The 16,550-nt window shown below is 43.9% G+C and overlaps 1 protein-coding gene across 1 annotated transcript in view; it reads right to left on the reverse strand.

Moving 5' to 3' along the window:
* Nucleotides 1–16,550, reverse strand: part of LOC124796313 (semaphorin-5A) — a 666,040-nt gene that overhangs the window by 500,347 nt on the left and 149,143 nt on the right. The window contains exon 2 of the mRNA XM_047260440.1: nt 6,821–6,956. Within this exon, the coding sequence (XP_047116396.1) occupies nt 6,821–6,947 (127 nt within the window). The 5' untranslated portion in view covers nt 6,948–6,956. The remainder of the gene's footprint in view (nt 1–6,820; nt 6,957–16,550) is intronic.

Below are 16,550 nucleotides of genomic sequence, written 5' to 3' on the forward strand. Positions count from 1 at the left end.
ATGATGGTCATTAAAGGCCGAAACCGGTAGTCTATTAACAAAAAGTTTGTGACTATAGACATAAATTAAAGGAAACTTATTACATATGCGGGTTACTGTTTTTTGGCGACGATGTCGCAGCTTGTGAAACATCCTGTAATTCTTATTCACTGTCAGTGAGGATAGCAATGTCACCAGCGAATCTTATCATTGACGCCCTGTCACCTTTCTTCAATTTCCCTCATTCCTTCTTCGATGTAAAAATTGAACAGTAGAGACGAAAAACTAAATTCCTGTTTTGCATCCATTTTAATCGGGGAACTTCGTTCTTCGTCTGTCACTCCTACTGTTCCCTCTTGTTTCTTGAACATATCGTATATTACCCATCTTTCCGTCTTACCTCTATTTTTCCGCAGAATTTCGAAGATCTTGTACCATTTTATATTGTCGAACGCTTTTCCGAGGTCGGTAAATCCTATCTATGAACGTATCCTAATTTTTCTTTAGTCTAGCTTCCATTATCAACTGTAACGTCATAACTGCCTCTTTGGTGCTTTTACCTTTCCTAAAGCCAAACTGATCATTATGTAACAGATTCCCAATTTTCCATTCTTCTTTATATTATTCTTGTCAGCCACTCGGATGCACGAGCTGTTAAGCTTCAGAGCGCCCAGCCGGTTCTTTTAAGGAAGTGTCTAATATTTCGTTCCGTGAACTTATATGCTGCACAGCTACTTTTACAGCACACCAGACAGAAGATGGCGTTTCACGAGTTCGCTTCTACCCACGTGCGGTATACATGAAAATAACTGAGCAGTTGAATCGAGATAGGAAAAAATAAAATCGGAAGGAAGACACGAGCAGTTGGGGCATTTCGTGACAGGCAAACAGCCGTTAGGTTGGTTACGGCACAGCGAATGGGGTGTACGAATCTGCTACCCAGGAGCGAGGCCTGTAACCCGTGAACAACATTAAGTTATACGGCATAAGGAATATATCCGGGAGGTGAGACTGCGAAGCGTCGTGCGTGAGCAGCGCCTGCTACAGCCAGCGAAACGGAATGACCGGGGTCTGCACAGGTGTTGGTCTGCAGTGAGCCGGGACGTGTTTAGGGCGGCGGCGCTGACAGGCGGCGACGCGGCGGGAGCCGCCGTAACTCGCCGCGCAACGGCCGAATGTGGGCCGGCTTTGGGCCCGGCCGCTGCTGGCGGACGTTTCACGGGGCGTAACTCGCAGCTGTCGTGAGGCGGAGGCTGCCGCTCAAAGGGAACGGGAATGGCGGCCGTGACCTCAGACGTAACGGCTAGTACGTGTCACCAAGCCGGAACATTCCGAGGAACCCACCGGCGAAAAATATGGCATTCTCATAAATTACAAAACGAACTGAATAATCGGCTGGAGGCCACCGAAATCTAGATGTGATAATAATCTTCAAGAATTGAACTTTCTTTAAAAGAAAACTACACCGCACAACAAAATTAAAGGATCAGTTTTTCAGAACCCCGTAACTGTCCCCCATTCCAACGCATAAATTTGAAATTTGGCTCAAAACCGCCCACAACCTTCATCTGTATTCGTGCCAGAGGATGGCACGATAAGACGTGACTCTCGGCTGCGGTGGCGCTTCAAACAGCAACGTGTCGTCGCGTGCAAAAATAAATAAATAAATAAATAAATAAAATAAAATAAATAAAAAAGGGGTCACAACCCACAAGATCATGTGAGCTGTAGGGTGAGTTAATGATGCCGCATTTGCACCAATTTTTTCCAAACTTTTGCCGAACCCCAATATGCACGTGTCACACGATGGGAAGGTCGTCACACGCTTTCTTGCCAACATATCACCACTTTTTTGACACCTCAGCGATAGAGGTCTGAAGCGCGATTACATAGTTCGAATGGCTTTGAGAACTATGGAACTTAACATCTGAGGTCGTCAGTCCCCGCCGGCCGATGTGGCTGAGCGGTTCTCGGCGCTTCAGTCTGGAACCGCGCGACCGCTACGGTCGCAGGTTCGAATCCTGCTTCGGGCATGTATATGTGTGCGATGTCCTTAGGTTAGTTAGGTTTAAGTTGTTCTAAGTTCTAGGGGTCTGATGACCTCAGCTGTTAAGTCCCATAGTGCTCAGAGCCATTTGAACCATTTCATCAGTCCCCTAGACTTAGAACTACTTAAACCTAACTAGCCTAAGGACATCACACACATCCATGCCCGAGGCTGGATTCGAACCTGCGACCGTAGCAGCAGCGCGGTTCCGGAGAAGCGCCATTACCAGTGTTGAAATCACGTGGTTTTTGGAAAGATTGGGGTGGGGTGGGGGAGAGGGGGGTGAGAAGCATGAAGACACCTAAGGGGGTGGCATAAATTAAATCACCCCTTCGCTTGCGACGTTGGTTCTCACATACACACACACATTACGCGGTCGAAGATTAGGCAACCCTTCGAAACACCTTGAGATGGTGTTTGCCCGCCTTCAGGCGCTAGAGCAGCCACAAGGCAGAATGTGTATCGAAGTGTCTTACAGGTACATATGTAAAGTTAATTACTTTTGAATACATTGTGGGAGCAGCCAGTGATCAGTGTTATCACAAATATTTACTATCAAAGACAGTCTTGATAACAAATTATTTGTTCCGGTGACCGGTTTCGAACAGAACTGTGATCATCTTCAGACCAATGAGCAAGACCTCCTTCTGCTGGTAAATCACTACGAAATTTACCACCAGAAGTAGGTTCTTGCTCATTGGTCACCGGAATAAATAATTTGTGATCAAGACTGTTTTCGATAGTAAACATATGTAAAGTGCTCAGCTAAGGTGCTTGGGTGGCACCGAGGGTGTTGCCAAACTGGGGGCGGGGGTTCTTAAGTAGTGACCCTTTGCTGTTTTGTTCACGCAGATGTCACTGCCGTACATCCCCCCCACCGCCGTGATAACGCCATAGGAGAGCGCGAGAAACGAGGGATGAAAAATAATATGAACCCTTTCCTGCTTCGTGTTTCTCATCACGTTCAGATTTCGTCGAATGGATTTTAACAGTCGCTAAAGACTCCAATCTGTACAGCAGAGCAAAAACTGCTTTACCGCCTGCACTCCAGAGGGATCACATCACGACCAATGGCGTTGCAACGATGTCCTTAGAGAAGGGTAGAAACGGCCAGGGGGCGGTAGCAGTGTCGAGCGGTGTCAAGAACGTCGTCCTGTTGCTTATCGCACTACGAACTGTAGTTTTCGATCGCCAAATCTGTGGAAACCAACGTCCCAGGAAAGGGGTGCTTTCATTGAGGTCCTTTATGTCACCCGCTGCACCCTTTTCGTGTCGATTCCGAGCGACGGAAGTCCCTGAATGTTTTCCTCGGGCACACATACGAAAACCACGTGATTTCAACGCTGAGTGTCGCGGTTCTGACCACTATCGCACAGGCGTTAAACTCCTCCCGAACATGCCATGAAGGCCCAACGGTACCGACCGGCCGCCGTTTCATCCTCACCCACAATGGTCACTGGATGCGGATATGTAGGGTCATGTGTCAGCACACCGCTCTCCCGGCCGTATGTCAGTTTCCGATACTGGAGCCGCTACTTCTCTATCAAGTAGTTCCTCAGTTTGAGAGGCGTTAAAGGAAGGGGTGAAATGTGGATAAGACGGGGTGTGACGACCTCCCCATCGTGTGACACATCATAGAAGGATTGGGCGGAGTTGTGGTGCCAACGTGACATCATTAATTCGCCCTACAGCTCAAATGAACTTCTGGGCTGTGTTCTTTATTTTTGCATTTGTCGACATCTTGCTGTTTTAGCGTCAGCCAGTCCCAGGGCGACGTCACAGAGCGCCACGCTTTTTGCACCATTAAAGAGTAAATTTCTGGGAGTTTTCGAGCCAAATTTCGGACATGCGTCGGAATGGAAGACAATTACGCGGTTTCGAAAAGCTGATCCTTTTGTTTTATCGCGCAGTGTACAAATATGCAGCCGATATGCCGCTGTATAGTTGTTAAGAACATAAACCTGCACGCAATAACGGAGTGGACTATGCTAGGGGACATGGATCAGAGTACGTAATAAAGGCATATGGCATTCCGCAATTCAGGAATAAATTCTACGCAACCCTTGGTTTCTCAACTTGGCGCTCACGAGAAAGGAAACTGTTATAAATAACAGACCAATGTTAGGTCACACCAACACTAATAAAATGAGACATTTGTTAAAATTAATACCCTCTACCAATTGTGATTCCTGCCTCACTGAAGAGAACATTGTACAGCTTTTTTTTTTTAATAGAAAACGATAAACACTGGAACATTGAACAATATTTTAAAACTTAAAGATTGTTTTAATCTTAGAGTAAGTCTTAGTTCCATGAATAGGCTTGTTACTAAATGTAACTCCCCTTTAGTACGTTTGTGTAAAAGAGAATTAAAATTGGACGAGGATTTCTGAAGTTTCAATACGCATATCTACATCTACATCTACATGATTACTCTGCAATTCACATTTAAGTGCTTGGCAGAGGGTTCATAGAACCACAATCATACTATCTCTCTACGATTCCACTCCCGAACAGCGCGCGGGAAAAACGAACACCTAAACCTTTCTGTTCGAGCTCTGATTTCTCTTATTTTATTTTGATGATCATTCCTACCTATGTAGGTTGGGCTCAACAAAATATTTCCGCATTCGGAAGAGAAAGTTGGTGACTGAAATTTCGTAAATAGACCTCGCCGCGACGAAAAACGTCTTTGCTTTAATGAATACCATGCCAACTCGCGTATCATATCTGCCACACTCTCTCCCCAATTACGTGATAATACAAAACGAGCTACCCTTTTTTGCACCCTTTCGATGTCCTCCGTCAATCCCACCTGGTAATGATCCCACACCGCGCAGCAATATGCTAACACAGGACGAACGAGTGTAGTGTAAGCTGTCTCTTTACTGGACTTGCATCTTCTAAGTGTCCTGCCAATGAAACGCAACCTTTGGCTCGCCTTCCCCACAATATTATCTATGTGGTCTTTCCAACTGAAATTGTTGGACTGACAGCCTTGAGAATTGTACTATTTATCGAGTAATCGAATTCCAACGGATTTCTTTTGGAACTCATGTGGATCACCTCACACTTTTCGTTATTTAGCGTCAACTGCCACCTGCCACACCATACAGCAAACTTTCCTAAATCGCTTTGCAACTGATACTGGTCTTCGGATGACCTTACTAAACGGTTAATTACAGCATCATCTGCGAACAACCTAAGAGAACTGCTCAGATTGTCACCCAGGTCATTTATATAGATCAGGAACAGCAGAGGTCCCAGGACGCTTCCCTGGGGAACACCTGATATCACTTCAGTTTTACTTGATGATTTGCCGTCTATTACTACGAACTGCGACCTTCCTGACAGGAAATCAGGAATCCAGTCGCACAACTGAGACGATACCCCATAGGCGAATAAAGAGCTAGCTGCGTTGCACAAGAACGATGTTTTCTGAAACCATGCTGATTACGTATCAATAGATCGTTCCCTTCGAGGTGATTCATAATGTTTGAATACAGTATATGCTCCAAAACCCTACTGCAAACCGACGTCAATGATGTAGGTCTGTAGTTCGATGGATTACTCCTACTACCCTTCTTAAACACTGGTGCGACCTGCGCAATTTTCCAATCTGTAGGTACAGATCTATCGGTGAGCGAGCGGTTGTATATGATTGCTAAGTAGGGAGCTATTGTATCAGCGTAATGTGAAAGGGACCTAATCGGTATATAATCTTGACCTGAAGACTTGTCCGTATCAAGCGATTTGAGTTGCTTCGCAACCCCTAAGGTATCTACTTCTAAGAAACTCATGCTATCAGCTGTTCATGTTTCAAATTCTGGAATATTCCATTCGTCTTCCCTGGTGAAGGAATTGCGGAAAACTGCGTTCAATAACTCCGCTCTTGTCTCGCTTTAGAGAAATGTTCTTTGTAGACTTCGTACTTTTGTTGATGTTCATTGCACAAATCTCTTTTCAAAGCACAAACCATTCCATTCAAATGACGGTTTTTCAGAACGAGATTATTGGGTTCATACTCTAGATGAGGATCGCATTTCAGCTCGCCTTTAAGTTATTAGAAGGCTTGTAATAGTGACACAACAAATTTACCGTCACTGGGAGCCCCTTGATCACAGAGTAATTGGATGTACGAAAGTTTAACGATCCATCGGGTCCTCAAACGGGGAGATACAGATCTCACAGAACTGACAAACTGGCTCCTACACAGAGGAACACATAATATTTTTTACTTGATTTCATACTTTTACTTTTTGTTTTTACCTATTTTGAATATTCGCAGAAATATTTGGGGGATACAAAAATTTCTTGGGCCTAGAGGTGTAACGCAGTTTAACACCAGTGTGCTGATGACTACAAGAAAAGTTGTTTGAATAAGAAACATTCCTGTGGAGACAAGTTTTTGCTTATGGCCTCGACAAATGAATAATTCCAGTATTTAGGAAAGAATGGAATTTTATATTTCTTTCTATTTTAGACTCACATTATAAACGATTTCGGCCATAAATGGAACTGTGATGTGTAGAATCTGAAAATGGCCGAAACCGATGAATGTTATCATTATGTTTTTTTGCTTGAAATAAAAAGAAATGTATAACACTTCAGTCATTCACCTCCGTAACAGAACATCGCTTTTTCCAAAAGAATGTAATTCGATGCTCTGTTAATTGTGACGTTTTGAAAGACGTCACAGGAAAGCTACCAGGCCTGGCAATGTGCGGTGGCGGCTAGGTACCTGTTGCGCAGACACCGTCGCAAGCTTGCGCGGCTGCTGCATCAGCTACTCACCCTCGTACGAGATGAAGCGGAAGTCGTGGGCAGGCATCGGTGGGGAGGGGGCGGAAGCTGCGCATGCGCACGAGCTCCACAGCGACGCCAGAGCTGCAGCCGACACCAGAAGTGGCCACGCCGCCATCTCGCCACTCTGCAACACAGCAGCGAGTGCGAGCTCAGCACCGGGGCACTATACAAAAAATACACAGCTGCGCTCTTCTGTTCGTAGCCGAGGCTGCGCAGTGTGACGGGTTTTGGTTCGAAGCTTTTCTTTTTCTTTAAATGCACTCAAAAACGGCTCTAATTCTCTGCGAGGCAAGGGGGTACCTGGCGCAGCAAAAGCAGCTTTCTGAATATTAATTGCGTTCCGTTCATACAAACTAAAAATACACGTAAACAAAAAACGTAAGGGGGACGGAGGGGCAGCGAAGTCGGAAAGAGAAAGCAGGTTTACTGCAAATTAACGTTTTTAAGTTGCGACATTCACTCCTTTCAGCCGACAAAAAAAATCTTGCCGCACAACTATAAATAAACAGATACGACGTAACCAGTCGCCAAACTTTAACGATGTGTTCCGGAGGCTTTGCTCTTAGGTCAGGTGACAGTTTTGGATTCTAGTTCAGTAGCAGAGCTCCCAAGAAAGTAGCCGTGTCAAAATTTTTGCAGTTCTGTGTATCTGCGTTGCGTATTTTCCTCGAGGGCACTGCATTTGATCGTAGCACACTCAACGACAAAGTTTGCTCGGAATTCGTGGGCATCAAGTGCTAAGTTCCCTCTTAATTTTCGTAGTTTTGTGTTGTTTCTTGTGCCGGCCGGAGTGGCCGAGCGGTTCTAGGCGCTACAGTCTGGAACCGCGAGACCGCTATGGTCGCAGGTTCGAATCCTGCCTCGGGCATGGATGTGTGTGATGTCCTTAGGTTAGTTAGGTTTAAGTAGTTCTAAGTTCTAGGGGACTGATGACCTCAGAAAAGTCCCATAGTGCTCGGAGCCATTTGAACCATTTTTTTGTTGTTGTTGCTTTTTTTTCATTTATAACATCGTTTATAGTCTGATTTCACTTAGTTGGCATCTGACCTTCAAGGTCCAAAGCTACGATGTTGTCGTCATAAGTACTGTCTTGCAGGCAGCCGCCACGGCGCTTCACTATCCATGGCAATAGAAAACGGCTTTAAGATCCGAATCTCCAAAAAAATCACTTAAAAACCTGAAATTTATGTTAGTATATATCTATATAGCATCTTTAATCATATTAAAAACCTGTTCTTAATTTTAATATGGACCAAAATTACATGAAATTTTTCGAAGTAGGTGGAATTTTACCGTCAAACTAATCACGTCGGATCCCGAAAACTATTGAACTCTGTGAAATTTTTTGATGTTGGTTACCAAAATTAATATTTCCATATTTGCGTATCGCACTGCATGTGGTATCTATAACTTTCGGAAAAGTCGTTTTTTTTTCTTTTTTTTCATATTGAACTCACACCAAGTATGAAGTTTCAAGTCTCTATCTTCTACAAAGAAACACGTAAAAATTCTGAATTTGGTATATAGTGTAGATTATTAATATTATTATTATTATTGGTGTTTTGCCCTTAAAGAGCGCACTTGGACTAAACTACATGGCCAGATCCTTTTGCTGCCTTCCTTGCTGCCCAAACTTCCCTCATTCGCTCGCTGTGTTTCTGTTTCCGGTCCTCTGTCCATGCTTCTTGTCGGCTTTGTGTCTTCGGCTTCATCTAGATTGCCTTTTTGGTTGCCCATATTTCTTTCATCTTCCGGCTGTGATCTTGCTTGCGTTCTTCAGTCCATTTTACGCCTGTTCGTTTGTCACATTGTATCTCACGTAGTTTACTTTTCTTAATGATGTTTCTGAATTTTATTCTGTCGTTTATTGTGTCTGCTGTTATGTTGAGTTGGTTCAGGTCGTTTTTTACCTCTGCCACCCATTTGTTGCTTCTAGTGGTTACCCAGTCAAAGATCCGTTTGGTCAGCCTGTGTGATGGCATTCTGTACAGGTGTCCATAGGATTGTAGTCTGCGTTTTCTAATCTTTTCTGTGATTGTCTCCGTATATTTGTATAATTCCTCTGTAGGTTTCTTGATCCAAATTCATTGTTGTTAGTTGCGCCAAATATTTTCCTAAGTATTTTCCGTTCTACTTTTTCTAGTTCTCTGATACTTGTATGCCCTAGGATTAGTGTGGTCTCTGCTGCATATAGTGCCTCGGGGAACACCACCGTGTCGTAGTGGCGTAGTTTGGCTTTTTGTAAGATAGACTTCTTGTTGTAATGATTCCACACTACTCTGTATGCCTTGTCCAGTTTAGTCTTTCTTTCCTCGTTTGAGTCTCTGTTATGTCCACTCATTTGTAGTGTTTCACCGAGGTATTTGAAGTTTACCGTTTTGTAAATCGTGCCATACTTTGTGTTCAGAGATGAGAGTTTCTTTGTGCTCATAAACTGTGTCTTTTCGTAAGAGACCTGTAGTCCAGTTTTGGAAGCGATTTCGTGCAGTTTTTCAATAGTGTAGATATTTATAGTGTACATATATAGTGTTTTTAATCTTTTCTCAATTATAATTAAAGCCGTAGAAAAGTTCTATAAATAAAAATATCTACACCACTACTGCGCATTTCACACCGAACTGTTTGGCAGATGCAGTGTAGAACCACTTTTAAACTATTTCGCTACCGCTCCACTCTCAAACAGCTAGCGGGAAAAATGAACACATATATCTTTCCGTACAAGCTCCGATTTCTCTTATTTTGTCGCGATGGTAACTTCTCCGTCTGTAGGTAGGAGCCAATAAACGACTTTGACATTCGAAGACGAAAGATCCCTTTGTTTTAACGAATGCTCGCTCATATTATCTGTGACACTTCCCCCCTCCTCCCTTCGACCACTACTACGCAATAATAAAACACGAGCTGCCATTATCTGAACTTTTTCGATGTCCTCCGTCGTTCCTACTTCGTACCGCACAACAGTACTTCAGAAGGGGACGGACAAGCGCAGTGTACTGTAGGCAACCTCTTCAGTAGATTTGTTGCACCTTCTAATTGTTTTGCCAATAAAACGCGGTCTTTGGTTCGCCTTCCCCACAACATTTTGTATGTGATGGTTCCAGCTTCATTTGTTCGTTATTGTAGTCCCCAGGTATTTAGTTGAATCTATAACTGCAGGTCCATTTTCCCGGCTCAATGGTCAGCGCATCTGGTAATTATGCGTAGGCCAGGGTTCGAGTCCTGATCCTATCAAGGATTTGTGCTTGTGGAAGAGCTGTTCGTATGAGAAGTGACGGCTCCAAGGTAAATAAAGCCGTCAACGGCCGGGAGATCGGTGTGCTGGCCACACGAAACGACCCGCCCCTTGCCCATCCCCCCCCCCCTTCCACCGAAAACACACACCGCATCCGATGACGTCATTGGTAGAGGTTGACACGGGGTCCAGAACGCGGAGTTATGCTTGCTTGCAAGTTTTGAATTTGTGTGATTTACCGTGTAACCAAAATTTAACGGAATTTTTTAGTGCTCATGTGGTGCATCGCACACTTTTTATTGCTCATGATCAACTATCACTTTTTGCACCATGCAGATATCTTGCCTTAAACATTTTGTAATTAGTTAGGATCTGCTGATGACTTCACTAGACAGTAAACGACAGCTTCATTCCAAACATGTAAGATTGTCTCCGCAACCGTTTATATAGGTTAAGAACAGGAGATGGCCTATAAAGCTTCCTTGCGGAACCCCTGACATACCTTCGGTTTCACTAGATGACTTCCCGCCAGTTCGTACATATCATGACGTTTTAAACAGGAAATCACGGATCCAGTTGCACAGTTGAGACGATACCCTATCGGTGCTCAAGGTAATTAGAAGCCGCTTGTAAGGAACGTTCGCAGTAGCAATTCAGTCCATTGGCTGTCAAGTACCAATTAATTTAAATCAGAATATAGTCAACGTTGTAGTATCATGGGGTGAATAGCACCGTTGGAGACTCTGTACCAGGCAAGGAAAAACTTAGGTGACCTGCGGGCCTGATTCACGAGCCCTTAGGCTCGCGGGCCACGTAGTCAACGCGACGCGACAGCAGAGATTCTAGCATAGTGGTTCCCACTCTGGGGCCAATCACCCCCTGACGGTTAAAATGAAAAACTAAACGATTCAGTTCAGCCACGAAACTAAATTATTTTCAGAAGATCATTGCTATCATAACGTCCGCAGCTCGTGGTCTTGCGGTAGCGTTCTCACTTCCCGCGCACGGGGTCCCGGGTTCGATTTCCGGCGGGTTAGAGATTTTTCGTTGCCTCCAGATGACTGGCTGTTGTTGTATCATCTTCGTCATCATCATTGATCCCCATTACGGACGGAGGAAGACAATGGCAAACCACCTCCGCTAGGACCTTGCCTAGTATGGCGGCGCGGGTCTCCCGCGTCGTTCCCTACGCTCCTAGGAGTTTGGGACCTCATCATCATCACAGTTTTGTTAGACACTAATATTGATTATGTAAGTTATCAATAATTACTTTTTCTCTATTAGTAGCATTAATGAGGCGGAGATTACAAGTTCCCCACATAGTCCACCTACTACACACATGTTGTGCTTTGGCCCGTACATCGCCTGATGATAAAAGGGAGAGATATACGTAATCAATACTAAATATATCAAGAAAATATCTTCTCCAAGTTGTTGATAGTACCTGCAGTAGTCAGGAATTGCTTCATTACTCGCTTCGAAACAAATAAATAAATTAATTGACAGCACGACGCAGCAGTAACTACATTAGGGCTACTATAATGCTGTGCACAGTATTATTATTATTTCTTTCATTTCTTAGACGTTATGTCTGGTTAAAATGGAAAGTGACGCGGACCTTGATCAAGCGTGAGTTCCTTTTAACTGTACTGTATATGTTACATTGCATTTATGGACTTTCGGTTAATTGAACATGTATCAATAATTACAGATTTCTGTAGTTGTATATATACATTTGGATGTACCTGTATTGCGTTGATGTACTGGTGGATATTGGGTGGTATGGCTCCTGTAGTTGATAGTATAATTGGTATAATGTCAACTTTATCCTGATGCCACATGTCCTTGACTTCCTCAGCCAGTTGGATGTATTTATTATTATTATTATTATCATCATTACTATTAGTGGCTGTGGTCAGACACAAAGCATTAACAGCCTGAAGTCGTCCGATTTGTGCCAATTAAGAAGTAAAAAGAGCAGCAATCAAGTGATTAACGAACAGTAAGTATAGTGCACACATTTTAACTTGTTGATTTTAAGTGGGATTGCAGTGTGCTGGTCAAGCAAGTGCCGCAACGTAGAGCAGTAACGCAGGGGAAGTATGTTGTGTAACAAGTGTCTACCCTTGCTGTGGATAGCTAGCTTTCTTGTCTGAGAATGAGTTGTGGGTAGCAACTGCGATGCACCACAAATTCCTTTGTCATTCATTCTAACACAAACACAAATTAAATATCATTCATCTTTCATCATTTAAAAAATAAAAGTGTTCCAAGAAAAGTTTTCATTCTACAGTTTAATTAGCTACTGAAGTTGGTGATAATGTGGGGAGGGGAGATGGGGAATGGCAACAGACAGGAGGGGTACCAGAGGGCGGGGGTACTAGCTAATGTCTAAGTGCACTCAGGGATTGTTATTGTTGTGGTCTTCAGTCCTGAGATTGGTTTGATGCGGGTCTCCATGCTACTCTATCCTGTGCAAGCTTCATCATCTCCCATTACCTACTGCAACCTACATCCTTCTGAATCTGCTTAGTGTATTCATCTCTTGGTCTCCCTCTACGATTTTTACCCTCCATGCTGCCCTCCAATACTAAATTGGTGATCACTTGATGTCTCAGAACATGTCCTACCAACCGATCCCTTCTTCTAGTCAATTTGTGCCACAAATTTCTCTTCCCCCCAATTCTATTCAATACCTCCTCATTAGTTATGTGGTGTACCCATCTAATCTTCAGCATTCTTCTGTAGCACCAAATTTCGAAAGCTTCTATTCTCTTCTTGTTTAAACTATTTATCCTCCATGTTTCACTTACATGGCTACACTCCGTATAAATACTTTCAGAAACGACTTCCTGACACTTAATCCATACTCGATGTTAACAAATTTCTCTTCTTCAGAAATGGTTTCCTTGCCATTACCAGTGTATCTTCTATATCCTCTCCGACCATCATCAATTATTTTGATCCCCAAATAGCAAAACTCATTTACTACTTTAAGCGTCTCATTTCCTAATCTAATTCCCTCAGTATCATGGGATAATGGTATAAAAAAGGTTGGGAACCACTGTCCTAGAGCATGAAGTCAAAAATATATCGCCGGTGACGTTAATGTCTATGGGGTAACGATATGAATGGCACCCCTTTCCGACACGTCACACCTACCTCGAAACATTTTGCTTTTGAGAGCGTTTTATGTTCCCCCATCATCAGCTGTTTATATTTACTTATGCGTCTTGATCATTGTGTCTTCACAAACGATGCTTTTACGTTTTTTCTCTTCAAAATTTCCGTTATAAAGTTCTGCGGCGCCTCTCTCTCCCCCACGAATTTCTTCCGCGGGTCGCCGGATGCTCGGCCGTGCTCTGTATGTTTCGTGCCTTCGCCGCCAGTGGCGCTTCCGCCTGCGTATGGAATGTATGCGCCGAACTGGACGGATCCTGAGGAGGCACAGCGATGACAGGAGCTGGGAGGGTCGGTGAAAGCAGAAAACGGACCGCCTAGCCCCAGCCCGGCCCGCCGTGCCGTGCCACCAGTAGGACATAAAGAAAAAGAAATGAAACACCACACGTCTGGCAGGCTGACCAGCGCCGCCGTCTCCTGCTCCGGCTCGTCCACAGCTTCATATGAGTACGAGCTATCACAGAACAGGCCCAATGCGGACAGACAGTTGCAAGTGGAGCCGAAAATTTGTTTAATGTTATGCAACAGGTCTGTGAGCGTTTGTTACTTTCTACACTAATGACTGGTAGCATTCGACCGTATTTCTGTCCTACGTAGAACTTAACAATGCGTTTCAAGGGACACTGCTCTAATCACTAGGCTATAAAAACTTAACTCATGAGGCTAAAGCAGTAAAAAGTCAACCAACACAGTTGGGGAGCTCCTAAAATAAAATATCCGCGCTTGTTGTGTTCACCTCCGCAGAAGCGTCTACTTCACTCTCCTGGAGGCCATAGGAAGTCAGCATGACGCGGCCTGGTGTTGTGTGTGGTGTGAGATAAGACGGTTACTGACCGAAGTCGGCGATTTTATTAAGAAAGAGCATATACATTGGACGCATTTCATAAGTTCAGATGCAACACTTGACATACAAGTTTTAATTTGGTATTATAGAACCCGGAAATGGGCATATACATTTAAATACTGTAAAGATATTTTTGTTGTAAAACGTGTTCATCACGCACAAGATGTCAAGTGGATTAAATCAGAACATTATAAAATGTTTGTCATCGCTAAAATATTTAAAAACAGAAAGCACCTTCTGCAAAAGACCATGTCCCTATACATATTGCTCACAAATGCTTGTTACGTCATACAAACATGATGCACAAAAGCACACCTCTTTACATACGCTGGACATACTCTAAACAGTACGAATCAACTATAAACGGCGTATAAGGTACAACTGACAGGTATTATTGCAAAGATAACATTTGTATAGTGTGTTCATCCACTAAGCGCTTCTTACATCGGAACCATACAATACCTCGCAAATAATTCTCTCCTCATATTTAAAATTAATTACTTTAGTGAATGGCCGTTAAGACTACTAGTAAAGATTACAAAACTGTACTGTACTAACAACTGAAACACATATTTAAGCCTCACAACCCCCTTTGCACGCTCAAAATTAAGGTATCTACTGAGCAATAATTTGTTTTGTTGTTTTTGCTGCTGCTGTTGTTACCTGCCGCAAAAGCGACAGGCGCACAAGCAAACTGCAGCAGCTGGGAGGGAGGTGCCGGACCGGGAACATGCACCCGGCACAACGAAAAAGCAATATTCGCAGTGCTTAACTTCAGTAGACACAAAGCCCTCACAAACTCTCCAAAAGCAGACAACTGAAGCCTTCAAGCGTAATTATTCACAGACAGCTACTCATAATGGCGTAGAAAACAAATCTTAAGTAGTGAGCCTGGGGAGACAAGAAAGGACTGCAGTTCAAGCACGACACGGACAGATCTATCCTTGGTTGAGAACAGCTGTACCAAAACTTACTGTAGATAGACGCAAGTCATACTCTGTAATGTTGGGTTGTGCATACATAGGTTTTTACCAGCAGAGTGAAATGACCTGCGCTTGACCGGCAAGTCTCGGCTAGCAAATTGACAGGATTTCAAGGACGCTTCAATCGCGTTGGAATGCAAGAGGTGGAATAACACGGCATTTCTCGTATCAGTAGTGGCACTGAAGATGGCTACACAGTAGCTAGAATCGATGTGTAGTATACAGATTAAAATTTGTCGGCCGATGCTGTCCTCCCTCCTGTCTTGGATCGCAACTTTGAGTTGTATATTATCCAACAGCAGCTTATACCTTCAAAGATGTGGAAAGACGTACACGTTCGTACATGCTGTCCTTACACTTAGATGACAAAAGTCACGGGATAGCGATTTGTACATATACAGATGGCGGTAGTAACGCTTACACAAGGTACGAAAGGGCAGTGCGTTGCCGGAGATGTCATGTGAAAATGTGTCCGACGTGATTATGGCCGCGCGACCGGAATTAACAGACTTTGAACGCGGAATTTTACTTGGAGCGATACGCACAGATCATTCCACTTCGGAAATCGTTAGGGAATTCAGTAATCTGAGATCCATAGTGTCAAGAACGTGCGAGAATACCAAACACCAAGCCTTACCTCTCACCGAAGACAGTGCAGTGGCCGAGGGCTATCACTTAATGACCGAGAGCTGCGGCGTTTGCTAGAGTTGTCAGTGCTAACAGAAAAGTAACACTGTGTGAAAGAACCACTGAAATCAATATGGGCCGTATGACAAACATATCCGTTAGGACAGTGCGGCGAAATTTGCCGTTAAGGGGAGGTTTACTATCTTTTGGTTCAAAAAATCGATTTTTTAAAAATTGCATTTTTGGACCCATAAAAGTGTTTAGAGTCCACCCCTGAAACGGTTTTTCCGAATACGGAACGGAAATGTTTGTTATTCGCGGTTGAACAACAAAATGCACCTGCCTGAAATCGGCCTTTTTCACGCACCAGTTTTTTTCTTTCGGAGGACGAGTTATTGTACCGGTGCCTGGAAGGAAACACACAAAATTCAAACAAAAGTTTGGAGGCGTGTGTTTGCAAGTTAGCCCCCATTCATTTGCATTCTGGTGCGAATACTGTGGAATTGCGACTTTCCTGGCAGTGAGCAGCTTCAACGAAGGGTATTCAGCAATTCTAAGACCATGACAACGATGGACGTCACCCTGGGACTCTATTCGACGCAGTTCGCCAAGCATTCGGACGACCACTGGACTCAAGCGGCCGAAAACCGCTTGTCACCGGCCATACGAGCGGCTCTAGAGCAACGCAGGATGGCCCAGATCGAGCAGAACGCTCTGTATGAGGAAGCGGCAGGACTAGTTTATGGACCCGGAATAGCAGACTGAACGTACGTTGCATAATATTGCATTTATATGTAGTCAAACTTCAAATGCGTTTTTCTCGAAATGACCTTTTTTTTTACCGCGCGGTAT

The sequence above is a fragment of the Schistocerca piceifrons genome, chromosome 4 (assembly GCF_021461385.2).
Source record: "Schistocerca piceifrons isolate TAMUIC-IGC-003096 chromosome 4, iqSchPice1.1, whole genome shotgun sequence".
Lineage (NCBI taxonomy): Eukaryota > Metazoa > Arthropoda > Insecta > Orthoptera > Acrididae > Schistocerca > Schistocerca piceifrons.